Source organism: Cricetulus griseus, chromosome 7 (genome assembly GCF_003668045.3).
Source record: "Cricetulus griseus strain 17A/GY chromosome 7, alternate assembly CriGri-PICRH-1.0, whole genome shotgun sequence".
Taxonomy (NCBI): domain Eukaryota; kingdom Metazoa; phylum Chordata; class Mammalia; order Rodentia; family Cricetidae; genus Cricetulus; species Cricetulus griseus.
In genome coordinates, this window is record NC_048600.1 from 93,028,069 (window position 1) to 93,055,355 (window position 27,287).

Below are 27,287 nucleotides of genomic sequence, written 5' to 3' on the forward strand. Positions count from 1 at the left end.
ACAAAGGCTGGGGCTGCACTGCCCCATCCACCCTGCAGAAACAGGACTGCACCACAGTGTCCACTAGCCAAAGTAGCTATTGAACATGAAAGGTGTGATTATAAGGATTAGACATATGTTTCAAAACAAAACAAACAAACAAAAAAAAAAGGTGTCACTGTATCATCCTGACTGGAATTCACTGTGTAAACCAGGCTGGCCTCAAACTCACAGAGATCCACCTGCCTGGGCTTCCTGAGATTAAAGGTGTGCACCACCACATCCAGCTCTATAAGTTCAGTTTTTGTTCCTGGGAGATGACAATGGGTCAGAGTGCTTGCTCTCTCCAAGCGTGAGGACCCAAGTTTGAATCCTCAGTTCCCACATAAAATGCTGAGTGGCTGCGCATGGCTGTAACCCCGTCATTAGGGGATGGAAACGGATGGATCCCCCAAGCTTGTGGGCCAGTCAGTCCAACAGAATCTACAAATTTTCCAGGTTAGTGGGAGACCCTGTCTCAGGGCAACAAGGCTAAGAACGACAGGGGGGCTCTGGCCTCAACATGTACATGTGTGTACACAGGCACTTGCACACCTAAGCTCACGCACTATGGAGGAAAGAGGGAGGTAGGGAGGGGCGCTGTCCACTTTGATGGCCTGTGAGTGGTTAGGTGCCATTCATAGCTGCCAGGCTGCACAGAGCAACGTCAGCTGCTCACAGTTCCCTGTACTTACATGTGCTTCCCCAAGTCATGCAGATGAGAAGGCGCTGTCCTCTGTCCACAGTAAGGTGTGCCAGAAACAAACAGCAACAGTTGCCCCCATAGATAACCTTGTGTCTTCTCAGCAGGCATCCTATCCTGCCTGATTTGACTGCCTCACTGGCTCAGATGTCCTCAGGCCCAAAAAAAAACAAAATCCCACGCCAACATTGAAAGCCTCTTTATCAGCCTCAATAAGCAACTCATAAAAATCAAGGTTTAGAAAAGACAAAGGTAGAAAAAGTGGGCAAAGAATATGAATGAGTAACCTAGAAGTGCCACACACTGCTAAGTGCCGTATAATGAGGGAATCCACAGGCCTCTTAGTGAATAGGAAGCGCGTCCTGGCTAGTTTTATGTCTACTTCACACAAGCTAGAATTAATTGAAAGGAGGGGGCCTCGGTTGAGGCAGGGACTCCATAAGATCCTGCTGTGAGGCATTTTCTTAATTAGTAATTGATAGGAAAGGGCCCAGCCCATTGTGGGTGGGGCCATCCCTGGACTAGTGGTCCTGGGTTCTATAAGAAAGCAGGCTGATCTCTGTGAATTCGAGGGCAGCCTGGTCTATAGAGTGAGTTCTGGGGACAGCTAGGGCTACACAAAGAAACCCTATTTCGAAAAACCAAGAAGAAAAGAATGAAAGAAAAAGAGAGAGAAAAGGAAGGAAGAGAAAGAAAGAAAGAGCAAGCCAGTAAGCAGCACCCCTCCATGACCTCTGCATCAGCTCCTGTGTCCAGGTTCCTGTCCTGCTTGAGTTCCTGCCCTGACTTCCTTCAATGATGGAAGGTACTACATACAATATATAAGGTGTAAACCAAATAAAACCTTCCCAAGTTGCTTTCAGTTACTGTGTTTCATCACAGTGATAGTAACCTCAACTAAGACAAAGAGCAAGCAGAAACAGTGGGATACATTTTTTATTTTCTTGAGATGGGGTCTTGCTTGCTATGTTGAATTCCTGGGCTAGGACTACAAGTGTGAGCTACAGCACCTGGCTTGGCTGTCATTTCATCTGTCCAATTAGCAGATATATGAATAATACCTAGTGATGAACCCCACTGTGATGTAGTGGGCTTGCATGTATGTTGGCTGCCATTTATCTGTGTCACCAGCCTTGAAGATATCTACTGTTGCTTTAGACTCACTCTAGGAATAGAGCACAGAGACATCAGAATGAGGAGGCTGTGACTTTGATATTAGAACACCCGAAGACAACCAAAATGTTAGGTTTTCTACATTCATCTAACACAGTGATCCTCAACCTTCCTAATGCTGAGACCCTTTAATGCAGTTCCTCATGCTGTGGTGACCCAACCATAACGGTTGCTGCTTCATATCTGTAATTTTGCTACTGTTGTGGTTAAGACACTTGGGCTCTCCCAGTGGACCCCATGTCAGTTCCTTGCACCCACACTGGCAGCTCACCATGGCCTGCAGCTAGGGATCCAACATCCTCTTCTGACCTCCTCAGGCATTTGTAGGCATGTGGCATACTCTTGCCCAAACATATACAATTGCACATAAGTATATTTAACAGGAAACCAAAGTGTCTCCTTAGGAATGAATGATGCATGCACCACACACACGTATGAGCACATGCTCAAACAGGAACACTCATTCGGTGCATATTTAACTACTTTAGATTCCAGGGGGCTGGGTTTGCTCCTCCTTCTTTGAGGGAATATTTGCGGGGTTGACATTAAGAGGAGGAGGAGGACAGCAGTCACTACTGCCCCTCCCTCCCCTCTCAGGACCTCTGTTCACGACTCACCGGCTCTCCTGGAAAGGTTCTGGGTGGGCACTCCTCCTCACCCAAGCTCCTGCAGGAAAGGAAGGATGAGGCCTCAGACATTGTGCCACTCCAGTGCAGCCCAGGCCAGACAGAGCCCCATCACCCCCAGGACCTGCTGTGTGACTGGAAGTGTGTGAGCACTCTACACTCTGCAGCTGAGACAGGTGACAAAGGAATAATTTTACCACTTTCTCCTCTCCAAAGTGATAATTATTCATGGTTTGAGAAATATCTGCAGGCTGTGAGGAGGAAGAACCTTCGAGTCCTGCTCCATTTCTGGGCAACCTGGGTGGGGAAGTTAGGACTGACTACAGAAGAATTGCATCCCTTTGGGGCTGGGATGAAGCTTAGTTGATGGAGAATATGCAAGAGGCCCTGAGTTGCATCTTTGACAACATGGGATGGCAACAGGCCTGGAAAGCCTAGCACTTGGGAGGTGGAGGCAGAAGGATCAGAAATTCAAGACCATCATTGACTACATAGCAAGCTGGAGTCCAGCTTAGGCTACACAAGACCCTATCTCAGCTGTAGACTGACTCCCTGTAGACTGACTCTGAGCCTGTCTATACTGACATGTGGATAGGCCACTGTGTGCCAGACAGACCCTGGCAAGACAATGCACACAAGCTCTCATTACATAACTACCAGATCTCTGCAAAGTAGAAACTACAGTGATGGGGGATGCCCTTCTGTATATATGTTTCTCTTATTGGTTGATGAATAAAACACTGTTTGGCCAATAGCCAGTAGAGGCAGGAAGATAGGCGGGGCTGGGAGAACACTGGGGAGAGAGAGAGACTTTGGTAGCCACCAAAGAAATAACAGGTCCGGGCATGCTCTTGTAAGCCAAGACCATGTGGAAATACATAGATTTATAGAATGGGTTAATAATTAAGACAGAACTAGCCAATAAGAAGCCCTACTCATCAGCCAACAGTTTATAAATTAATATATGTCTCTGTGTGCTTATTTGGAGCTGAAGATAGGCGGGAGCTGGCAGGAAAGAAAAACCCCAGTTACACTACAACCTCTGCTTTCCAGACAGGAACACTGACTGACATGAGCATCAAGGGGCTGAAAGGGCACCAGACCTTTGCTCAGTTCAGCTGCCGATATGACTTAATATCAACAACAACTCACACCATGAGCTATTTATATTCACAGCGGCTGTTAAGCTACCACAAACTACCTAAAGCTTCGTGGATTAAAAAACAGAAATGTGTTCTCCTTTCTGGAAGTCAGGTCAAATGCATGTGTTGACTAAGGCTGTGCTCCTGCAGAGGCTCTTGAGAGATTTTCTCCCTGATCTGTTCGCTCTGTGTGCACGCGCGAGCGTGTGTGTGTGTGTGTGTGTGTGTGTGTGTGTGTGTCTGCTGGCTTCCTGAGCTATGGTTGAAGAGTGCCTGGTTCTACCCATGATCACAACACCCTCTTGTGTTGCTGAGCTTACCTCTGATCCTTCATGAAGATTCGTGAGATTGCAGTTAGAACCCTTACAAAGGAGCACTGAGATGCGACCAAGGACAAGTCTTCCTATGGGCCAGAGTAAGGGTTCCCCAGTGGAAAGTGTTACAGCTCTGTTCTGCTCTGCCCCCTTCACAGAATCTGGAAGGGAATTTGCCACAGGAAGTGGAAGAGACAGTGGTAAGAGTGAGGGGCCCCCAGGCCTGGCTGCAGGAGCTAGGGAGTGTCCAGTGCTCATGGAGAGGCAGGAGTCAGGTGTGGTGGCAAAGGCCTTTAATCTCTGCACTGGAGAAGTGGCAGGAAGATTGTGCATTTAGAGTCAGCCTGCACTACAGAGCTCAAAACTGTCCCAGGATCTGGGAATAATGGAATTTGCTTCCATTCTGTCTTTGTGGAGAACTTGAATGTGGTTATGGGCTTCGGATTTGTTTTCCTGGATTGATCTGAGGCTCCACCTAAGCCAGTTGAGGTGAGTGAGGTCTCTTGCTTTCCGGGTCTCCCTTCCAGGGGTTGTGTTGCCAGGGTGGGCTCTGAAGGACATTCTTGCATCTCCCACTAAGGGGCAAACCCCAGCTGCCACCTGCCTTTCATTTTACATTCATTCACTCATTCATTTATTCATTCATTCGTTCGTTTATGTGCTAGTACCTCACAGAGAAGCATCCAGCTACCAGATAAAAAGACTCCACTTCCCAGAAGAGTACACTAGCCCTCTCCAATGGCTAACATCATGAACAAGCTGTGCCCTGACCCTCAAACTCTCACGGCTTTCTTCCTAGGGAGATCTAACTGTAAGCATTTTGAGGGATTGAATGGGATGGACAGGGATGAATTATGGCACTCCAGAGCCAAAGAATACTGAGTGTTACAGCTCAGATGGAAAGGTATTCTGGCACTCAAGAGCCAAGGAATACCATAGGTCACAGTAAGCATAGTAGCTTCCAGGCCTCCCCAGTGTATTAGCTCTGCCCCAGCAGGAGAGGGTTTCCCAGATAAGTTGTTAGCTACAGTTGGGCTCCAGTTCCACAGAGAGCATAGTGTAACAACTTTGCTTGGCCAGAGGAAGGGTTCCCGAGTGGAAAGTGTTACAGACCTGTTCTGCTCTGCTCCACTCCACCCAGGGTTGTCTCTGCTCCAGCGAAAGAAGGTCTCACCCAAACCTCATTCAAGAGATTTATTGGGAGGGAAGAATCCAGGAGAGTGGCTGTGGCAGAGGGCAGCTGGGCAGCCTGACAGCCACAAGCTGAACAGACATGGGATTTATATAGAGCTTCTTAGGGGCTGGAGTTTCTCCAGGAAGATTTCCAAGGTGGAGATTGGTCAGATTTCAATCCCTGAGCTCAGACTGCCTAGATCTCCTGCTCAAGGATTGGTTAGTTTTCTGCACAGGTTTAGGGTCAGATTTGGCTCGGGTTTCAGGGCCTTTTGGCTCTAATTTTAGGGCTAGGGTGTATTTATTTCACCAGCTCTGATTCCAGGGACAAAGTGTGTTTCTTTGGCACTGGTTTCAGGGTCAGGGTGCATTTCTTTGGTTTTGGTTGCAGGGCCAAACTGTGTTTCTTTGGCTCTCCTCAGAGTGTGTTTCTTTGGTTGGCCCTTTTCCACTACACTGACCTCTGGAAGAGTAAGCGCATCAAATGGGATCAGCCTGGTTAACCCCTGCAGTCAGGACTCATCAATCCCTGCACAGGACATCCATACCCGAGAGTCGCCTGAAGATCAGAGAGGAAGGAAATAGGCTCAGATCCGGGAGGCCCTGCGGACCTTGTGCAGAACTGGGTCCAAGTCCCCTACTCTTCTCTGTCCAGGACACTGAATTGCTCTGGGCTACTGAAGGGAATGGGGCTGACCATCTTCTCTGGGCTCACACTTGACCGGAGATCAGAGACATGAGGTGACTAAGACCTATCATGACCTTTAGTTTCCCACCATGGTGAGGGACCTACTCATTCTAGCATAGTTTCAGAAATACGTGTGGGTTTGGAAGGACGGCTCAGAACTTAGGTGAGGCAGAAAGACAAGACTTCCCCGAGGAAGAAAGCTGCGCTTGCTGGTCTGGAAGTGTGCGCAGGCAAGGTCTGTGCTTGAGTAGGGGGCATAGTGTAACCTGTAAGAGCATAGTGTAGCAACTTTGCTTGGCCAGAGGAAGGGTTCCCGAGTGGAAAGTGTTACAGACCTGTTCTGCTCTGCTCCACTCCACCCAGGGTTGTCTCTGCTCCAGCGAAAGAAGGTCTCACCCAAACCTCATTCAAGAGATTTATTGGGAGGGAAGAATCCAGGAGAGTGGCTGTGGCAGAGGGCAGCTGGGCAGCCTGACAGCCACAAGCTGAACAGACATGAAACCTGTAAGGCTGAACGAGGTGCTAGGTGGATAAGAGGCTGCGCCTGGTCTCTGCAGGGCCCGATGAACCTCAGCTGAACGTCACCAGGGAGGCAAGATACAGGCTGGGTCACCACACTCAGGATGGAGTCCTGGGAGCCGAGCTTAGGGCCTGAGGAGCTGCCTGAAAAATGCAAGAGGAAAGGAGCTCTGGGCTCCCAAGCCATGGTATTTCAGGGCCCTGCGGACACCAAGCCCGATAGAAGGCCTCATTCTTTCTTCCTCTCACCTACTTTTAGACCCCTTCACCCGCCACCCTTCCAGGGTCCCCGCACCTCCTCACGGCGCCCCTCCCTTGCCCTCAACAAGCTGCGTGGCCTCTCGGCGGCGCCTCCGCTTCCTGGGAAGCCAATGGAGCAATCAAACGCACTAAGCTGGGGCACCTGCAACACCCGGATCTGACAAAGGACGTGTGCACCGGCTAGTCGCGGGGTGCACGGGCAGCTCGGGGCCCGGTTGTCCGGCCCCCGCCCCTCCCCGCGGCTCCGGATCAGGTCTAGAAGGGGCGGGGCGGGGCGGGGCCTGGGGCGGCTCGGGTCCTTTTGTCTGCAGCCCCGCCCCCCGCCCCGCCCCCACGCGGGCCCGCGGGCGCGGCAGACACGGCGGCTGACACGAGCGGCCGCGCGGGCGGAGGCTGCGCGCCGCAGACCCAGGCGGTGCGAGCGCGATGGCGGCGGCGCGGGGCTCGGGCTAGCAGCGGGCGGCGCGGATGGCGGGCGGCGCGGGCTGGGCGGGCGCCCCCCGGCTCTGCTGCGCTCCGTGCGCCGCCTGCGCGAAGTGTTCGAGGTGTGTGGCCGCGACCCCGACGGCTTTCTACGCGTGGAGCGTGTCGCGGCGCTCGGCCTGCGCTTCGGCCAAGGAGAGGAGGTAAGGAGCTTTCGCTCGTGTCCCCGGGCTGGGGGAACCGCAGAGAAGCTGTGCTATCACACCCCGGGCCTGTGCTTCACATGGCACACCCGCGATAGCCGGCCTATCCACCTGCACGTCCCTCCAGGCCATCCCCAACCACTGGAGCTCTCAAATCTAGCCTCTCGACACCCCCTCCAACACCCATCAAATCGCAGGGGTATATATGCACAGCACCAGGCCTAGGGGTGACAGGGACAAGCAGGGCTGATCTGCAGTCTCTGGTCCTTAGCTGTGCCTACCCAACCTATAACAGGAGGAGATACCTGCTTGGGGCCACCCTGGATTCTGGCCCAGTTCGTAGGGACCTCCTACTCAAGCTAGATGGGCAGGCCTGACTGACAGCGGGCTGTACTGGCTGCAGGGGGCCAGCCAAGGACCAAGCTGGGAGTGGTGAGCTGAGACTCTGGTGTTGGTGTAGGGCCGCATGGGTGGCACAGAGCAGCACTGTGGGCGGGGGAGGTGTTAGCCGGTCTGAAATGGCAGGGTCTGAACTGCCAGTGTATGGTGAATAACTGCCCATTGGGCTAGTGTCCTCTTGCCATCCACACAGGGGCTAGTGTCTGTGTCTGAGAGGAGGACAGGGCACTGTGTTCACGAAGCCCTGCAGTGGTCAGCATCTTCTGGATTCAAAAGTCTTGGCTGAGCTCTGGGTTTCCAAGGCCATCTGAGATCTCAGACCCTATGTGGGGAGCTTGGAACCTTGGTCTCAAGTGTGTACTGGGTGGCATTCTGTTCACAGGACAGGTCGGGATGGCATTTTAGAACATGGGAGGAGCTGGGCTATGACCAGTCCAACTGGTGCTTTCTTGTCACCTGACAAGTGAGAGGTAATAACAATCCCTTTCTAGGTAGCTGGGCACTGGCCAGAACCTGGGAATCCCCGAGAGCAGGAGGTGGAGGAGGGAGGCAGGTCTGGCCCCCCATCCCAGGAAACTTACTAATGCGGTTCCCTCTTGAAGCCCATTCTCTACCTCTTCTCTGCTTTGCTTGGGGCATCTGCTGCTGCTACCTCAGCCTTTCTTTTACAGAGGTTAGCAGAATCTCTCTTCTTGGCCAGCATCTCCTACCTGAGCAGGGTGTACAGCCCCTAATACAGGAGGCCATAAGCTAAGCATCCCCAACACAGGGAGCTACAGGCTGAGCATCCCTAAAACAGGGGCTGTAGGCTGGGCATCCCCTAATACAGGAGGCTACAGGCTGAGCATCCCTAACACAGGGGGCTGTAGGCTGGGCATCCCCTAATACAGGAGGCTACAGGCTGAGCATCCCTAAAACAGGGGCTGTAGGCTGGGCATCCCCTAATACAGGAGGCTACAGGCTGAGCATCCCTAACACAGGGGGCTATAGGCTGGGCATCCCCTAATACAGGAGGCTACAGGCTGAGCATCCCTAAAACAGGGGCTGTAGGCTGGGCATCCCCTAATACAGGAGGCTACAGGCTGAGCATCCCTAACACAGGGGGCTATAGGCTGAGCATCCCCTAATACAGGAGGCTACAGGCTGAGCAGCCTCTAACACAGGAGGCTGCAGGTTGCTGGTGTGGAGCCTCCTTGCTTTGGCTGGAACCTAGAATTCCAGAATCAGAGACCCTCAGGCATAGGGATGACGTCACTACAAACTCTGGCAGAAGGCCAAAGCCCTGTAACCATATCCCCAGGCTAGACAGACACCTCCTGTCCTTAGATCCTCCTCCCTCCACCCTTCAGAAACAAACTTGCTGGTCACTTACTCATGGTGTTCTGCATGGGAACTCACCTGGGTTTCCCTTCTGCACTGTGGCCTTTAACTATTTGAAAACATCACTTCTCTGTCCTATCCCTTCTTAACTCTTTAACTCCTGTCTGAAGCCTGAAGCCATTTCCAACCCACCCATCGGGGGTCGGGGGCAGGTTTCCACAGATGTCACTGATGAGTTGTCCGACTGTTTTCCTAGCACTAATAGGGCTGGACCTGGTCACTACACACACATGGGGGAGGGGAGGTGCCTTTTCAGTGGTTCTACACACTCTCTACTCGAACCAAGTTTCTGGCTACTAAAACCTCCTGGGATCTGTTTGAAAACTTCTGCCTAGGCAGAGATCCTCCACCCTGGGGCTGGCCAGTGATTCCTTTACTTACTAATTACTCTTGTATCATAGTGAGAGTTTCTGTGGACTACAGCAGGTTGCAAATTTGGACAGTTGAAAATAGATCTCTTATGTTCCTGTCCCCCAGGGAGGTGACACTCTGGTCACCTCCTTCACGAGCTGCCCCTATACTTACATGTGGCTTTCTCCAGGAAATGAGATCACACTGCACCATGTATTCTAACCTAGCCCCTCCCCGAAATGATCCTCACATTTGAGCTTACACAAACTACCATCAGATTTGTTATACAGACTCTTCCATATTGCTCTATACAGCCCCCAAATGTCTACTTCTGATCTTTTGTTTCTAATGTGTCCTCTCTTCAGGACTGTGCATCCACAATACTCTAGCACAGTCCCCTCCAGGATTCTGCCTTGTTAAAGGGGTCAGGCCTCCTGTCTCTCATTAGTTTCTTCACGCTAAGCCTGTGGCTCATCCCTCATTCCTACTCAATTTCATCTTGTTTTCTTGCGAGCTCCTTCGTCCTCACTGCTGCCTGCAGCCACCCTGTCTGTGTGGGAAGCCTCCGGCTGACAGAGAACTAGAGGACACAGGGCAGGACCACGGACAGGGCCCGAGGCTCAGTGATACAGAGGCCCGTGGAAACACTGTTTACTACACATCAGATTCTCAACTACACTGTAGCACTGCTCCTCATAGATGAGGTTCCTTCCCAAAGTGCTGTGGGCTCAGACTGTTTGTTGTGCCGGTTTACACATCTGCCTGTGACATTGATTCCCCAGCCATTGGTGTTGTAGAGAAAATGATTGACCATTTGTTAGACATGAGGTTCACTGCCTACATTTTACTAACTGCCCTGTCATACCAGGGAGATCAGAATCAAACACAGTAGGTTTTAGAGTATGAAATAAATAAATAAATAAATAAATAAATAAATAAATAAATAAACGAGTTAATAATGCAAAAACTCCCCCATACAGGAGGAATGCCGGGGCTGAGGGTGTACTGAGGTGGTAGAATTCTTTCCTGGCATTCGTGGGCCCTGGATTTGATTCTCAGAACTACATTAAAGACAGAACAAAAAATGGATATAGCTGTGTGAGATTGGGCCCATCAAAATCCAGTGGTGGGGTGGGAAGAACTCACAAAGCCCCAACCCTCCATTAACATTTATAGACAGTTAACAATAGCTATGAGGGAGGAGCTCATGAGGACTTTCTGTCCCTAAAGATCTATAGATAGTTAATGGTTGCTGGGGAGGGGGGGGAGAAAGAGCCATTTTCTTCCTTTTTATTAAAACAATTTTTAAGGAATTTTAAAAATTTTATTTTTATTTTATGTGCATTGGTGCATGTGCCGTGTTTTCAGGTCCCTGAAACTGGAGTTACAGACAGTTGTGAGCTGTCATTGGGTGCTAGGAATTGAACTTGGTCCTCTGGAAGAGCAGTCAGTGCTCTTAACCACTGAGCCATCTCTCCAGCCCCAAGCCATTTTCTTTAATGATGTAGCCACTGGTAAGGTGGCTATGCTCCCATAAATAAAACCTCTCACCTATGTTCTGTAAACAACCCTAATGGGCTTCATTGAGTCACCAAGAAGAAAAACAGGGGTGGGGAAGACATGAAAAGGGGAGAAGGTTGGGAAGAGGATGATTAGTGGGAGGAGAGACAGAGAGGTTAGTGGAGGATGAAAATGATCAAAATACATTCCGTACATGTACAAAAATATCAAAACAAATCCCATAACACAGGTTAATAAAAGCATAATTTTAAAGGCAGACAGCATCACACGCCTGTAACCCCAGCACTTGGGAGGTAGAGGCAGGAGGTAAGAAGTTCAAGGTTGGGGCTGGGAAGTCGGCTCAGTAGATACAAGCTTGCCACAAAAGCCTGGTGGCCTGAGTCCAGTCCCCTAGATCCCACAGTGGAAAGAAAGAGATGTGACTCCTGAAAGTTGTCCTCTGAGCGCTACATATTCACTGTGGCACCTGCGTGTCCACACACACATCACGAGAAAAAAGAAGTTCAAGGCCATCCTTAGTTTCATAGGGAGTTAAAGGTTAGCCTGGGCTAACGAGACCCTGTCTCAAAAAAAAAAAAAAGTGCTCGATTTGGCAGCACATATACTAAAATTGGAAGATACAGAGATGATTAGCATGGCCCCTAAGGATAACACATGAAGTATTCCATATTTGAAATAAATGAAATGAATAGCAAACATTTAATTGGTGTGAGATAATTCCTCATAGGGGAAGGAAAACTTGGCTCCCCACCCCTTGGGTATGAGCTATGCCTTGACTTCCTAGGAGTCCAAGAGGAAAAGAGAGAAAAGGGCAACCTGGCAGTGGAGAAACCTGACAAATGCCATTCCAGAATGTCACCAAGGTCAATGCCAGTCCTCACTGTGAAGGGCTGAGAGTGCTTCTCCCCAGTCACAACTATGGTGGAGTGATAGTCGTGAGCAGCCCCTCAACACCACCCGAGGACATTGCACTAAGTACTGACCAGAGCTCCTTAAAATGGCCAAGGGGAGTGATGAGTGTCTGTAATGAGGCACCCTGGATGGAGTCCTAGGACAAGAAGAGGACATTAGCTAGACAGGAGGTCTGAAGTATGGACTTCACTGATCATGTCTCGTGTTGACCAAACTGGTCTCCTATAGTCTCCTGATTTGATAACCTAGGATCTTGGTGCCACCCTGAGGCCTCTGTCAGTGGTACTACACAGGCTGTAAGTCAGGAGCAAGCACTCAGGTGTGGGGGCTTGGCGGGTGCTAGGCATGCCCCTGCCCCACTTGCTAGGATCTCTGCAAGATCTGCAATGAAGGAGAGTTGATTTTTCAGACTTTCTAAGCAGCAGGAAGTACCTTCAGAGGTGTAGTGGGTAGGGAACCTTGAAGTGAGGAGGCATCCATGAGCTCCCCTGGGTGCTTGGCATGAGTTGGAACTTTACCACATACTGAATGAATGAAGAGTGGTCTTCAGGCCCAGCCCAGCCCAGCCCAGCACTTAGGCCCAGGAGCTCTCCCCAGCACTGGGAAGGGAACCAGAAGCAAAGGAGGAGAAAGGAGATGAAGCTGTGGAAAGAGGCAGAAGGAGGGGTCTTAGCCTGGGGAGGCAGCACTGAACGCAAAGCTGGGCCAGATTAATTCCGTGGGCTTCCCAGGTCTGATGCCCCACAGGGACACCCCAGCTGCCTCTTCTTCCTAGAGTCAAAGCTCCAATGCCCATGGAAGAGCCATGCTGAGCAAGTTGTCTGGGAAGGAAACACAGAATTAGGACTGATCCTGGAGGACCCTGGTCTCCCTGAAACCCGTGCACTGAGACCCACTGCAGGCAGGAACACCAGTGTTCCCCAGTCTTTTATATGGGGTGTGGTAGGAGGATAGGAGGGGTACAGCTTTTGCTCTGGGCTGTGTATTGAGGCCTCCTGCCCTCCTACTCCAAGCAGTCCCACCAGGTAGGGTAGAAAAGGGAACCTGGAACCTGTATAGCTGCCTGGGATTGAGAGCAGAACAGAGTAGAGCCCAAGCAGGGTACAGGGAGCAGTGGCCTGGAATCATCATGCTGTATGCATTCCTACCCGTGTCCTATTGAGTGTGTGGCCCTAGAGAATAGTCATTCTGCATTTGAGTTTTGTTATTGTTATATTTTGTTTTATTTTTTGAGACAGGGTCTAATTTAACATAGGTAAACCTCCAACTTACTATGTAGGTGGGCATGACCTTGAACTCCTGATTCTCCTGCTTACACCCCCAAGGGCTGGGGTTACAAGCATGTGGCCATGCCCAGCTCTACAGAGCAATCGTTAGGATGCCTCCCATACCATTGTTCTTAGCATGTTTCTAACTCAAGGCCTTTTTTACTCCTTTTCCCTCTTGCATCCCTAGCTGTGTGCTAGGGCTCAGAAACAGCAGGGCTGTGAGCCTAAGCCCTGATGGGACTGGAGCCATGACTAGAAAAGAGACTGGCAGCCAGGTCTGGTGGCACAGGCCTTTAATCCCAGCACTTGGGGTGGGGGTTGCAGAGGTAGATGGAAGCCTGTGAGTTCAAGACCAGTTTGATCTGGAACCTAGTGATTTCCAGAATATGAGAGAGATATAGATAGAGAGATAGATAGATAGATAGATAGATAGATAGATAGATAGATAGATAGATAGATAGATAGGTAGGTAGGTAGGTAGGTAGGTAGGTAGGTAGCGTGCACACGTGCGTGCGTGTGTGTGTGTGTCTGGCAGCTTAAAAGTGGACACCTTAGAGACCCTGCTAAGGATCCATTACTCACAGCTTCTGTGTTCTCAGGGACAAGGTAGCAGAAGAGACCAAGCCCCCAAAATCTGTATACCAGGCTTCCATGTAGCCACAGCCTATGTTATCACTTGGAGAATGTCTCTTCATCCCTTTGGACTAATGCCCTATGTCCAGCCGACATTGTACTGCCCATAGCTTAAGGCACAAAATTCAGAGAAGATTGACAGCCTTTTTTAGAAACAGTTCATGTGGCCTGTAGTGAGCACTGTCCCCAAGAGGGTCCCAGGCTAAAGCCAGTACCTGACAAGGCAGCTGTAAGGCTCCTATGCACAAAAACAAACCCTGAAAGGGGGAGGAGCATGTTATAGTTATGAAGTAGCAATGGAAATAATGTTATGGTTGGGGGAATTGGAAGCATTAGGAAGCTGATAACCACTGTTCCAAAACAATCCCCCAGAGAGTTGGGGACTTCCCACTTCCAAAGCCAGGCCATTCTGTATGGGCAAGGCTGTCTGAGGGCTCTCTCGTAGAGAGAGCCGGGGTGCGTCCTAGTACTCCATCTGCTCACCCCCCTCCCATTCACCCATCCACCAACCCACTCCTTAGGGCATCCGTTTATCCAGCCAGTCTTCCATCATCTACCCATTCATCATTTCCTGTATCTGGGCGTCCACTTTGCATATCCTTCCATTCACCTAGCCACCTGTCAGCAATATCTTCATCCCTTCCTCTTTCATTGTGCGCTCACCCACTGTCTTAGTTAAGGTTTTCTATTGTTGTAATGAAACAGCATGACTGGAGCATCTTAGAGAGGAAATGGTTTATTTGGCTTGTATTTACTTATTGTTGTGCATCACTGAAGTCAGGACAGGAACTGATGCAGAGGCCTTGGAGGGGTATTACTTACTGGCTTGCTCTCCATGGCTGCTCAGCCTGCTTTCTTATGAAATCCAGGACCACCAACCCAGGGATGGCACCTCCCACAATGGGCTGGGCCCTCCCACATTAATCATCAATTAAGAAAATGTCCTACAGGCTTCTGTACAGCCTGATCTTGGGGATGCCTTTTCTTTTATTCTTTAAAATGCTTTTTTTATTTTTATTATTTTAAAGATTTTATTTATTTATTATGTATACAACATTCTGCTTCCATATATTATCTGCACACCAGAAGAGGGTACCAGATTTCATAACGGATGGTTGTGAGCCACCATGTGGTTGCTGGGAATTGCACTCAGGACCTTTGGAAGAGCAGTCAGTGCTCTCAACCTCTGAGCCATCTCTCCAGCCCCTTAAATTGCTTTTTAAAATTTTTATTTTATGTGCATCGGTGTTCTGCCTGCATGTGTGTCTGAGGGTGTCAGATCCTAGAACTGGAGTTACAGACAGTTGTGAGCTGCCATATGGGTTTTGGGAATTGAACCCAGGTCAGACAATGCTCTTAACTGCTGAGCCATCTCTCCAGCTCAGAGGCATTTTCTTACTTGACGTTCCTTCCTCTCAGATGACTTTAGCTGTGTTAAGTTGACATGAAACTATCTAGCACACCCACCCTCCTCTAGCCATCTGCCTGTCCATTCATCCACCCACCAATCCAGGCTTTACTGCCGGAGTTCGTCAGGCCAAGTGCAGACTCGGGGATGGAAATGGCATTTCTACAGGATGCCAAGTGGCTGTGTGTAGTAAAGTCACAGAAGCGTCAAGGAGAGTGAGAACTCAGCCTGGAACAGGGGCAGATGGTGACCAGAGGGATGAAGCAGGACTGTCTGGTTCTTATGTTTGGAAGGACAGCAGCACCCTGGCACATGCTGTCCTGGCTGGCATGAACTATTTTTATAATTTCTCACTTCCACAGGCTTTTGCTGGTGGTAGGGCTGGGGTCATTCTGAAAGGGGCTGCAGCAGGGATTCTTTCTAAGGTGCTTGTTAGGATGGACAGACAGACAGACCTGACTGCTCCTCTATTAGGTAGAGCTCACGGAGCTGAAGAGATGACTTAGTGATCACTGCACTTGCAGAAGACTTGTGTTAAGTTCCCAGCACCCACATGGCAGCTTACCCCCAACTGTAACTTCAGTTCCTGGGGATCCAGCCCCCTCTTCTGGCCTCCTTGAGCACTAGACATGCCAAGACATGCACACAGTACATCTATATACATGCAAGCAAACACTCATACACATCAAATTTTTATTGCTTTTCATGTGTATGGGTGTCTTGCCTTCATTCATATCTATACATTTTTTGAAATGTATTTATTTTTACTTTATGTGCATTGGTATTTGGCCTGCATGTATGTCTGTGTGAGAGTGCCAGATCTTGAAGTTACAGACAGTTATGAGCTGCCTTGTAGGTGCTGGGGATCGAACCTGGGTTCTCTGGAAGAGGAGCCAGTGCTCTTAACTGCTGTGCTATCTCTCCAGGCTCCCTGTCTCCTCCCATCCCTTTCAGCATGGTACTTTCCACTGCAGGCTCCCTTGTACAAAGAGCAGAATTCTTCCAGCCTCCCCTGATGGTTTCTGTGGACAGGAGAAATAAGGAAGAGATGGCCATTTGCCCAGCCTTTGTGTTTCTTCATTCATCCTTCAGCAATCAGAAGATCTGGGAGCTGAAGTGACTTGGGTAGGACCCACAGTGAACACAGGTCTTTCTGCTTCCAAAGCTGTTTTCTTACTGCCTGCAAGAGCTGGGGTCTTAGGCTCTCAGAGGTGGGGGATGGGAGAAACCTCAGCAGAGGGTTCATCTGGCTTTCTGAGGCTGGTGTGGCTGGCCAGGTCAGAGGCAGGACTGGGCGGAAATAGGCTGGGATCTGTGAGCCCTTTGGGAGTGCAGTAGCCACCTAAGTGTTCTGGGAAGACAAGAGGCTGGTCTCCCTGGAGGGAAGGCTTGGGTTGGGGAGGCTGCCAGTAGCCACACCCCGTTCTGTTTTAGACCATGATTAAGCAGGCCAGAGAAGGTTTTCTCAAGGTTCGGGGCACCTCTGCTTTCCCGAGTGCTTATTACTCAGTAGGCAGCTTGCTCTCTCAGCTCTGGACAATTGGCTCTACCTTCAGGAGGGAGGTGGGTGCTGGCTGCAGATACCTTCCCGACTGTGGTACTTCAAGAAATTACTCTGTGCTCCCTGCCCCTTGCTGGGTCCTTAGCACTGTACCTGGTACACAGTGAGAGCGCACATGACTGTTACTCTCAGCGCAGCTGTGGTTTGATGGATAAGGTGTCCATCTCCCTTTCCACATGCCTTTCCTAGCGCTCGCTCCATGTCATTTTGGTGGCTAGAGGATCCACAGAGGAACCGGACATTTCTCTCCTTAGATAGCTCCTTACCAGGGCAGGAAGGCTAGGGGAGGAAGAACCTGGGTGATGGGTTTGGTTTGGGGAGGTGGCTTTTTTAACTTGTGTGTGTGTGTGTGTGTGTGTGTGTGTGTGATTTTTATTGACAGTTTGTACTTAGAAATGTTGATGGGGAGTCGTGTGATGCTTCAGTACATACTTGTGTTGTGGAATGAGCAAATCAAGCTAATTAACCTACTTCCTCCAGTTCTCAGCATTTCGATTCGGTGAGAACACTGAAAACCCACTCTTGGCATATGCAGTGCATAATTATTAGCTGTAGATGGCGGAGCATAATTCTCCTGTCTAACTGGACCATTTTCTGACCCCCTCCTTCACGCAGGGATCCCTTTTGCTGGTGTAACCCAGTGAACTTGTCCCTGGCAGGGTGGAACCCAGGTGACACCCCCAGACAGTGGAAAGACGGTGTGACATGAACTTAAGGGCCTGAGGGAAGATTCAGTCTGTTCCCACTAGGCTGGGCCTCCTTTGGCTCTCCTCACTGTCCCTGTGCTTGGCTGCTAGCCAGAGCATTGGACTGTGATGTGGGTATCTCAGAGCCCCTGACCCCAAATACGTGCTGCCAGCCATTCTCCTACTCTCCACTATCAGGATTTAACCCAGGGCCTTCAGCACGCTCACTAGACAAGAACAGTGACGCTGAGCTACACCCTCAGCCCTAAATTTTCATTTTAACTCCTGCTGTGGTTGTTGTTACTCTCTCTCTCTGTGTGTGTGTGTGTGTGTGTGTGTGTACATGCCTCTGTGTGTGTGCACATGCCTGCCTCTGTGTGTGTGTACACATGCCTCTGTGTGTGCATTCATGCATTGCTGAGAACTTGGTCTACCACTGAGCTGTCCCCACCCCATCTTCTGAGGTTCCCCCTCACCCCACCCTCACCCGGAGCTCTTGGAGTCTCCCCTTTCTGATAGGCTGCAATCCAGGTCACTGTTCCTCTCCATGCTCAAAGGTTTTCTTTGTTTAAGTGTAGAATTGTAACATTTTGATATTTTTATTTGATATATTTATTTATGGTACTAAGGATGGAACCCATGGCCTTTACCACTGGCCCACATCTTCACCCATCCCTGCCTTGCTTTTTGTTGTTTTGTTTGAGACAGGGTCTCGTGTAACCCAGACTGGCCTTAAACTGTAGCCAGGGAGACTTTGTACTTCAGTCTTCCTTTCTAGCCTCCCAAGTGCTAGGATTACTGGCATGTGCCACAGATTCTGTCTAGGTGCTCATGCTAGGCGACATTCTACCAAACGAATCACATAGTTAGCCCCTCATCAGTCCCCCCCCCCTTTTTTTTTGGTTTTTCGAGACAGAGTTTCTCTGTGTAGCCCTGACTGTCCTGGAACTCACTCTGTAGACCAGGTCTGCTTTGAACTCACAGAGATCTTCCTGCTGGGATGAAAGACGTGTGCCACCACTACCCGGCAGTAGCAGACTTTCTTTTGGGCTACCAATGAGCTCCCAAATCATGACACAGAAACTTGTTATTATTTATAAATGCTCAGCCTCAGTTTAGACCCATCCTAGTAGTTCTTATAACTTATTATAACCTGTTCTCTTCATCTGTGTTTTGCTTCGGGACTTTTTACCTTTCTTTCATTCTGTATGTCCTTCTTGGCTGATAGCTGCCTGGATGGCTGGCCCTGGGAATCTTCCTCTCTTTCTCCCTAGTTTTTCCCTCTTTCTCTTCTCTCCTCCTACTTATTCTCTTTGCCCACCAGCCCTGCCTAACCCTCTAGTGCCTAGCTATTAGTCATTCAGCTTATTTTTGAGGGGGGGGCGTGGTTGAGACAGGGTTTCTCTGTGGATTTGGAGGCTGTCCTAGAACTAGCTCTTGTAGACCAGGCTGGTCTCAAACTCACAGAGATCTGCCTGCCTCTGCCTCCCGAGTGCTGGGATTTAAGGCGTGCACCACCAACCCCAGCCCCTCAGCTTTTTATTAGACCAATCTGGTGTACCTTATGCAGACAAGCAACACATCTTTACATCATTAAACAAATACAGCATGAACAAATGTTAACATATAATTGCCTAGTAAAACAATTATTCTACAACACATTTATTATTATTATTATTATTATTATTATTATTATTATTATTATTTATATGTTACCAGCATATAGGAATATAATTTATTTTTGTCAGTTTATTTCCTATTTCACCACTAGTGTGAATTCATTTATTCTAGTAATCCTCCAGTTGATTTATTTGGATTTTCTAGGTAAACCTGTCCTCTTCAAAGGTAATTATTGCCTTTCCTTCTGAGATGTGAGATGGGATGAGCATGGGAGACATGTCCTTTGTGGGAGGAGAGAGAGAGGCATGTTGGGACATTGGCTACATGGCCCATTCAGAGTCAGGAGAGCAAGCAAGGCTGGGGTAGGTGGCTGGGTACTGCTGCCCAAATGGCAGGCAGCGTTGGGTGGGAGGTGATGGTTCCTGCTGAGGTTGGGGACTGGAGTAAAGGGAAGAGGGCTGGCAATAAGCAGCAGGTGTCTTGGCTGCAGATCAAACAAGACAACCCGGACAGACGTGCATAGGAGGAAAATAGACAGGCTGGTGCTGGGCTTAGGTGACAGGCGCTAGCCTTGGGTATAGAGTTGGCCTTGGGCATCCAGAGCGGCTGTGGAACCAGGCAGCTCCCTGCCCTCTGCAGTGGTCTGGACTGTTGGTAGAGCCAGTAGGTGTGAGGGTTGGTGGGGCAGTCAGGGCTCTATGGTTCTTACCACATGAAGTGGGTTGGGCCTGAGAGATGGCTCAGCAGGTAGAGACCCCTGCACGCAGGCCTCACAGCCCGAGCAGGAGAGAGTTGTCCCCTGACTTCCACATCTGCGTTCACACACCAGATACATTTTTTTTAAATGAGGTGACCGAATCGTACCACCATTAAGTATCATGTTGATAGTTGGCTTCTCCGGCCCTGGCCTCCTTTGGTTTTACTGCAGAGCAGAAAGCTCATTATGGTAAATGACTTCTCAACAGCTACCATTTTTTTTTCCGCCATGATTGCCATTTTTCAGTTGACATGAAGAGCTGGTGAGCCTGGAGCTGGGGCATGTGTCTGGGTTTCCAGGACTTGGCTGGTGGAGGTGGCAGGATTGGGAGTTCAGGGCTGTCTTTGACTGTGTATCCAATCTCAGACCAGGATGAGTTACACAAGACCTTGTCTCAAGAGAAAGAAAGAAAGAAAGAAAGAAAGGAAGAAGGAAAGAAAGAGAGAAAGAGAGGAAAGAGAAAGAAAGAGAGAAAGAGAGGAAAGAGAAAGAAAGAAAGAGAGGAAAGAGAAAGAAAGAGAGAGGAAAGAGAAAGAAAAGAAAGAAAAAAGAAAGAAAGAAAGAAAGAAAGAAAGAAAGAAAGAAAGCAAGCAAGCAAGCAAGCAGGTAAAAAGGGTTCTCTGAAAGTGTTCATCTACAACTTCCCAGCCTGAAGTCAGGGTTCACCCACAGGTGGTGCTGAGCAGAGACCACATGTGTGCTGAGGTCCCGGTGGGCCTGGTAACCTGCAGGTGCTCAGTATCCCCACCACTCCCTAAACAGGGAATTGCTTTCCTTTGGTCATTCTCCGTGAGAGTGAGCACAGTAGTACCAAAGGCATGGCCAGAATTAGTTGAACGACTGAGTGAGTGAGTGATTAGGTCAAGTGCCAGGGCCAGCCCAGAGCACAGCCTGCTTGGTTTGGTCCTGAAAATGTGGGGTCACCTGGCAGTTTCCTCTGCTTTTCCAGATATCTGTGAAGCTTACAGGGATTGGAGGTGTTGGGGTCCACAGCTTGATGTCTGGGATTGGAGAGATCACAAGTGGACTTTGAACTTTGCAACCTGCTGACTGTGTCTTCCAATCCTTTAGCCTCGTCCGTCTGTGGAGTGTGGAGTGGCTACTGTGCAAGTGAGTGAAAGGGTGGGAGCAGAGCGCTTGGCACAGGACAGGAGTGGCATGTCCTCAGCTCCTTGTTCTGGGAGTGTCTGTGTACACTGTGGCCTTGGGCACCTTTGGAAGAGGCAGAACCACAGGATGGACTCAGGCCTTTGGGGATAGGCCACGGTGGCATGGTTTCAACAGGTGCACTGTGCCAGCCACATGACCAGGTTGGCGATGGCGGTGGTGCCACCACTCAGCATGGCAGGTGCAGGGTAGATTGTTCGGTGGGATCACATAAAGGAGACAGAGCTCTTGTGAGTTCTGGCTTCACTTTCTACCAAGTTGACAGTTTGTCTTCGGTGTTCTCACCAGCGAAAATGGGCCTAATAATAGAACCTACTCCAAAGGCGTGTAGAGTGTATCTGGATTGATTCCGGTGATGCTCTGAGGAGCGGCAGGCTCAGAGTAACTGCTCCCGTTACCGGTTATTGTGTCATTATTATCATTATTATGACTCTGGGGACCTCGCTCTGGGGAGCTCAGTGTGGGGAGGTAGTAAGTGAGTTATCACATACCCAGAGGGTTGAAGTCTGCCCTAGGAGGGTGGGTGGGTACCTCAGGGTGATGGCACAGCCCCTCTGTTTTCTGTTGCTGCTGGAACTGTTCCCCTCCCCACACCTAACTGCCAGGAGTCAACTCAGAAAACTTGAGTATAGTCACTCAAAGACTGCCCTCAGAGGAGGCCAGCCCTGCACTCCCTGCCCCACAGAGTATAGCTGCTCTTCCTGTTCCCTTGGTGTGTGTGGGGAGGGGGGCGCGGGCGCTCCTTAGGATGTACAGGGGAGCTTTGAGCTTTGAACATGCGGAGTTCAGGGGTTCCCTGCTGACTGCCAGGCTGAGCAGATCTGAGTTGGATTTGTAGCATAAGGCTATGCCTTCAGAAGGCCTGGATCTCAATGCGTGCCTCTCTCCTGGCCTGGGGCGGGGTCTAAGGCTTATGCCCCAGTGTGTTAGCAGGTGCCCAGCAGCTTAGTGTTTTCTGTTCCCTGGGACCTTCTTGCTCTGGCCCTGCCTGCTGTGCCCCAGCCTCCAGTCTACATGCCCGATTTGGGAGAGGAGATCTGAATTATGAATCAAGGCCTGAATCATGTATGAGGCCTCTCACCCCATGTGGTGCGACAGTACTTGCTGGAAAAAAAAGTTTGCATCTGCACAGAGACCTTGGTTGAACAGACCTGAACTTTTCCCAGTCCCTAAGGAACTTCCCCAGCTGACTGCAGGGCCTCCTGCTATGGAGAAAGGATGGTAACAGTGAAGAGGCAGCCCTGGGTCCTGGCCCTGGTCCCCTGCAGACATGTTGGGGAGTCCCAAATCACCAGCTTCTTTGATTAGGAAGTTGCTTGGTCACAGAGACAGCCCAGAAGCTGTCCTCCTGAGGTGTGTGTCAGATACCGTCTCAGGGAAGCTGCCCTAGTAGTTGCTGGCAATGAGGGATGGGAAGTGAATTGCATGTCCTCACTAAGGACCAGCAATCCCCTTCACCCAGATTCTGTCTCTGCTAGCATAATGGCCAACTTAGTGTTGTGTGCAAAGGAGACTAGCTAGAAGGAACAGTGCTCAGGACATAGGAAGCCTGGTCATTTGGAAGTGAGAGGACAACCCATGAGCAGGGGCTGGAAGGAGCCTAGTGGAAGGCTCTGAAGGGCCTTGTGTGTCTCAGACTTACTGATCTGAGATGGCTGTGTGTGTGTGTGTGTGTGTGTGTGTGTGTGTGTGTGTGTGTGTGTTTATGTGGATCTGTACACACATTGGCACCTGCATGCTGAAGCAGAGGTCTTTCCTCTGCTGCTACACACACACACACACACACACACAGCCATCTCAGATCAGTGTACAATTAGGACTTATGTAAACAGTGGAAGATAGCTGGGCGTTGGTGGTGCACGCCTTTAATCCCAGCACTCCAGAGGCAGAGGCAGGTGGATCTCTGTGAGTTCGAGGCCAGCCTGGTCTACAGAGCGAGTGCCAGGATAGGCTCCAAAGCTACACAGAGAAACCCTGTCTCAAAAACAAGCAAACAAACAAAAAAAAAAGGTGAAGCTAATTAAAAACGATTGAAGGGCATCCACACAGGCTTTCAGGCAGAAAGCCGCCACATCTCTTCACTCTTTTTCTAAAATGATTTTTTTATTGTTTGTGAATTTCGTGTGATGTATTTTGATCATATTTACCTCCTCTTCCCCCAACTCCTCCCAGACCCACCCAACTATGTGCTCTCTTTTTAAAATTTTATTATTACTTTTTTTTTTTTTTAAACCCATGGAATCCAATGTGTGGGGCCATCTCCTGGAGTGTCATCCACTTACGGGGGCCACACCCTTAAAGGAAGCTCCGGGGCCACAGTCTCCCAGCTGCTGTCAGTTGCTGATGGCTCCTCAGCTGAGGGTGGGGCTTGTCTCCCCCTGCATGTTGGGACTCTGTGTGACTTGAGCTCGCTCAGGTCTTGTTCCTGCCGTCACAGCCACTGGGAGTCTCATGTGCAGCTGCCCTGTCGGGCGCAGAAAAAGCTGTTTCCTTCTAGTCGCCCACTGCTACCCCCACTTCCAAAATGAGCCCTGCGTGCGCCTTGGGAGGAAGGGGTGTGACACAGCTGTCCCATTTGGGGCTCAGCACTCTCCACTCTTTTATTCTTTACACCTGCACCAGTCCTGGATCTCTGCATTAATTGTCATTTCCTACAAAAGAAACTTCTCAGATGAGGCCTGAGAGATGCGCTGATCCATGGGTGTACCAGCAAGTCATTAGGAGTGGGTTTGATACCTTCCTTAAGCCTGAAACTCATTGATTATCGAGGCTGGCTGGCCTGTCTCCTCCCCAGCCCTGGAGATACAGGCGCACACTGTCACACCTGGCTGAGAGAAGGCTTTTAGTTGTGGTCAGGATGGGGATGGAGCCTAGGCCCTCGCGCACGCTAAACATGTGCCCAGCTATGGCTCCAGCCTACTCTTGAGTTATGGCTCCAGCCTCGTAAGAACGCTTTCTTCTGTGAAACCTTGACATTCTCAAAGACATAGCCTTCTGAAGACTGTGGCAAGGGGCTCGACCTCTCTGGGCACAGCTTGCTTCATGAATGAAACTGGGCCCAAAGTCTCCCATTGCTTCATGGGAATGACAGATTTGAAGTGGCTGGGCCAGCTTAGTCTCTGCTCGCCTCATTGGTTTGAGATGTCATCATGGTGCCCCCAGCAGGGCCTGAGTTGTGAGCCCATCGTAGGACAGAGAGGTTCTTGGAAATGGGCCCTATGGCGGTGTAAATGAGAGTAGCCCCCACAGGCTCATATGTTTGGATGCTTGGTCCCCAGTTGGCAGTACTGTTTGGAAAAGATTAGGAGGTGTGGCTTTCATTGAAGGAAGTGTGTCACTGGAGGTAGGTAGGCTTTGAGGTTTCAAAAGCCCACACTATTTCCAGTTAACTTCCTTGCCTCATGCTTGTGGATCAAGATTCAAGCTCTTGGCTATTGCTCCAGTGCCTTGCCAGATTCCCTCCATGGTGGTTATAGACTCACCCTCTGAAACTGTAAGCCCCAAATAAACTCTTCTGTAAGTTGCCTTGGTCATCATTCCTCATCACAGCAATACAAAAAGTAACTAAGACAGGCCCCCCTTGGTCCATGGGCTGATGGGGGCAGGTCCTCTACCTGGCCTACAGGCAGTGAGGTTCCACATAGAATCCCTGTGGGGTTTTATGTGAACAGGACATCTTCTTCCCCACAACAGCCTGGCATTTCCCAGAGCTGCATGTTAGCTGTGTCCACCCTTCAGGGCCAGCACAGCCACCTCCACAGACTGCCCCCGTGTGATGTCCCCAGCTCTCTGGGCTCTGCTTCCTCTGAGCTCCTGCCGTCAGGATTCAGGAACCTTCTCTTCCTAGGGATTGCATTATGGTGGCTTCTGTCTTCTCTACTCCTGAAATACTGTGTGTCTTCCCTTTTTAAAGAATTAACCGGCTTTACTGCCACCACCACCCTGCTTGAGTTTTAAGATGATCCAATTCCGTTTTTAAATTCAGCCAATTGAAAAACTTTGGTGACGAAGCAAGAGGATTGGCCACCCGGCATGTGGCAGCATGGCCTGGGACAGTGTTGCTTTTCCAGGGCCTGCTTATTTCTTTCTAAATCCCAGCATATAATGAGGTAGAATCTGTCGTTCTGAGGGTGAGTCATTTGTCTTTGCTCACACAGCTGGTGAACGGAAGAGGGGGGATTCCAGCCCAGCTCTGTCTGCCACGGAGACCAGGAGTGACATACGGCCCAGACATGTGGGAGTATCATCAGTCACCTCCATGCTTTTATGCTTTTCCCGAGGCTATTTTTATTATACTCATAATGTACAGCAGGATATCTGTGCTTTCCCTGGGAACTTCCTGGGAACTTCCTGGGAGCTTGTCATTCTCCCATGGGGCTGAAGACATGTTTGCTGAAGGCAGGGACAGAGGAGGGCAGTCCACTTCAGGGGCCACCCACACTTCTGTCATTTTGATTACTATTCAGACACTAAACAAAGCCCTCGTGGGTGGCCAGAAGGACTTTAACTGTAGCAGCTCAGACGGATTGAAGGGGCTGCTGGTGGCACCTGGACATTCCAGGGTCTTGAAAAAGCTCCAGCTTGTAGCTTAGATGAGGCTACACTGGCCAGAACAGGGTGGCCATGGTACCAGGTCTCCTTTTTTGATACCTGACCCTAGCCAGAGATGTCCCAATATCCCACGGTCCCTCTTTACCACACACTGAGCACCTTAACTCATGAAATTTTTATCTAGCACGTCCTTTGGGGAGGGCTGCATACACAAATGTGCAGGCCCCAGACCCTGTGTGCAAAGGCGAGGAGGCCAGGTGGGTGTCCTACTCTGATACTCTTCCTCATGCCTTTGAGACAGGGTCTCTCACTGAACCTAGAGCCAGGCTGGTTGCCAGCTCCATCCCCAACAGCACTAACGGCGCACATGCAAGCCATGCCCAGCTTTTACGGCATAGCTGTTAGGATCCAGGCTCAGGTCCTCATGTATGTGCAGCAGGTGCCCAGCCCAAAGACAGTTCTTCATCAGGACCTTCAGCTTTGGGAACCCAAACCCCATACATGGTTCTAATGCTGAGAAAAGGGCTGGCTGGCCTGTATGTGTGTATGCGTGCATGCATGCATGCATGCATGATGTCTTGAGGAGGCAAGAGCCAAACATACGGCAGCTCAAGGGCAGCTCTTTTCAGTGGCTCAGAGGCGTCATCCAGGACGAAGCCTTCTTCCATTGATTCCCCCTCCCCATGTAGCCCTTGAGCTTCTCTGTAAGACTGGCTCACCCCTTCACCATCAGAACCAAACACTGGCCAGAGATAGGAGCCCACCTGACAGGTTTGGCCCAATCAGAACTCCTGGCCCTGGCTGAGGTACCCTGAACTCCTGGTCAAACAGGAGATGGGCTCCTGGGCCCCACCAAGGCTGCCCTGCCCGGGAGGAGCTGAAGGTGGCCAGCAGGCTCTTCAGTTCTTGCCATGATTGGGGGCTTTGGTTGAGCAGTTACTCTGCAGGTCCCAGTGAAGCTGCCTTGGAGGGAGAAGTTGGTTTCTCTTCGTTTTCTTCATTCCTTTCATTCACTGTTTCTCTAGTTTTCATCTCTTCACTAGCCTCCTGTGTACCCCCAAACAACCCCAGGGAGACATTCCAGACATATAGACATCAAGGCTGGTATTGGTGTTATTCAGTGTTTTCATTTTCCAAAAGGGAAACTGAGACACAGAGAGAAGGAGCTCTCCAAGACTCCTTATCGAGAAGATTGATGGTGGGGCTACAAAGCCGTCCACCTCTGCCAGTTCCTACCAGGATGTGTTACTCTCCGTCTCTCTTGAGTATCCTTTGCTCCTGCCGCATCCTAGGTTAGCATGCCTACAACGTTCATTATTCTTTGCTGAGGCTAATGTCTTAGTTGATCCTCACCATGGCCCTGGGAGTCAGCACTGTAGATGTATGGAAATGGACTTAGAGGAGTAATATGACTGTTGTCACACAGAATACGATGCTCTCGGTGTTGTGTGGCATGCAGGCTTGGGGATCTGTGCGTAGGAACTGACAACAGGACGACTGGACTCTTCAGCCTGGCTTCGGGTGTAGGACCTGGCAGGATCCTCCTTGGAAACTCTTCCCTCACCCTGTCTGCACCTGGCTTTGTCGAAACTCTTGCCCGGCTTCCCTGCCCTCCCTCCCTGAGAATTAATGGAGAGAGAGGTCAGTGGCTGCCTGCACCCTTTGTCTCCTAGACTCTAGAACACAGGCCTCATTGTGTGCCTGACACCAGGCAGCTGGGCTGCCTAGGAAAGTGGATAAACAAGCAGCCGGGGGCCTTTGGTCCTGGGGCCCCTGAGGAGGGCCAGAACCCTCTGGGTGGGTGGCAGGAGAGACTGGCCTGCAGGGAGA

At 50.2% G+C, this 27,287-nt stretch overlaps 1 protein-coding gene and 1 pseudogene across 1 annotated transcript in view; both read left to right on the top strand.

Annotated features, from left to right (window-relative positions):
* The first annotated feature begins 7,085 nt into the window (after window positions 1-7,085).
* The window catches only part of Rab11fip4 (RAB11 family interacting protein 4), a 109,257-nt gene continuing 89,055 nt past the window's right edge, over window positions 7,086-27,287 (top strand). The window contains 2 exon segments of the mRNA XM_027426531.2: window positions 7,086-7,116; window positions 7,119-7,243. Of these exon segments, the coding sequence (XP_027282332.1) occupies window positions 7,086-7,116; window positions 7,119-7,243 (156 nt within the window).
* Window positions 11,475-11,568, top strand: LOC113836870 (annotated as a pseudogene).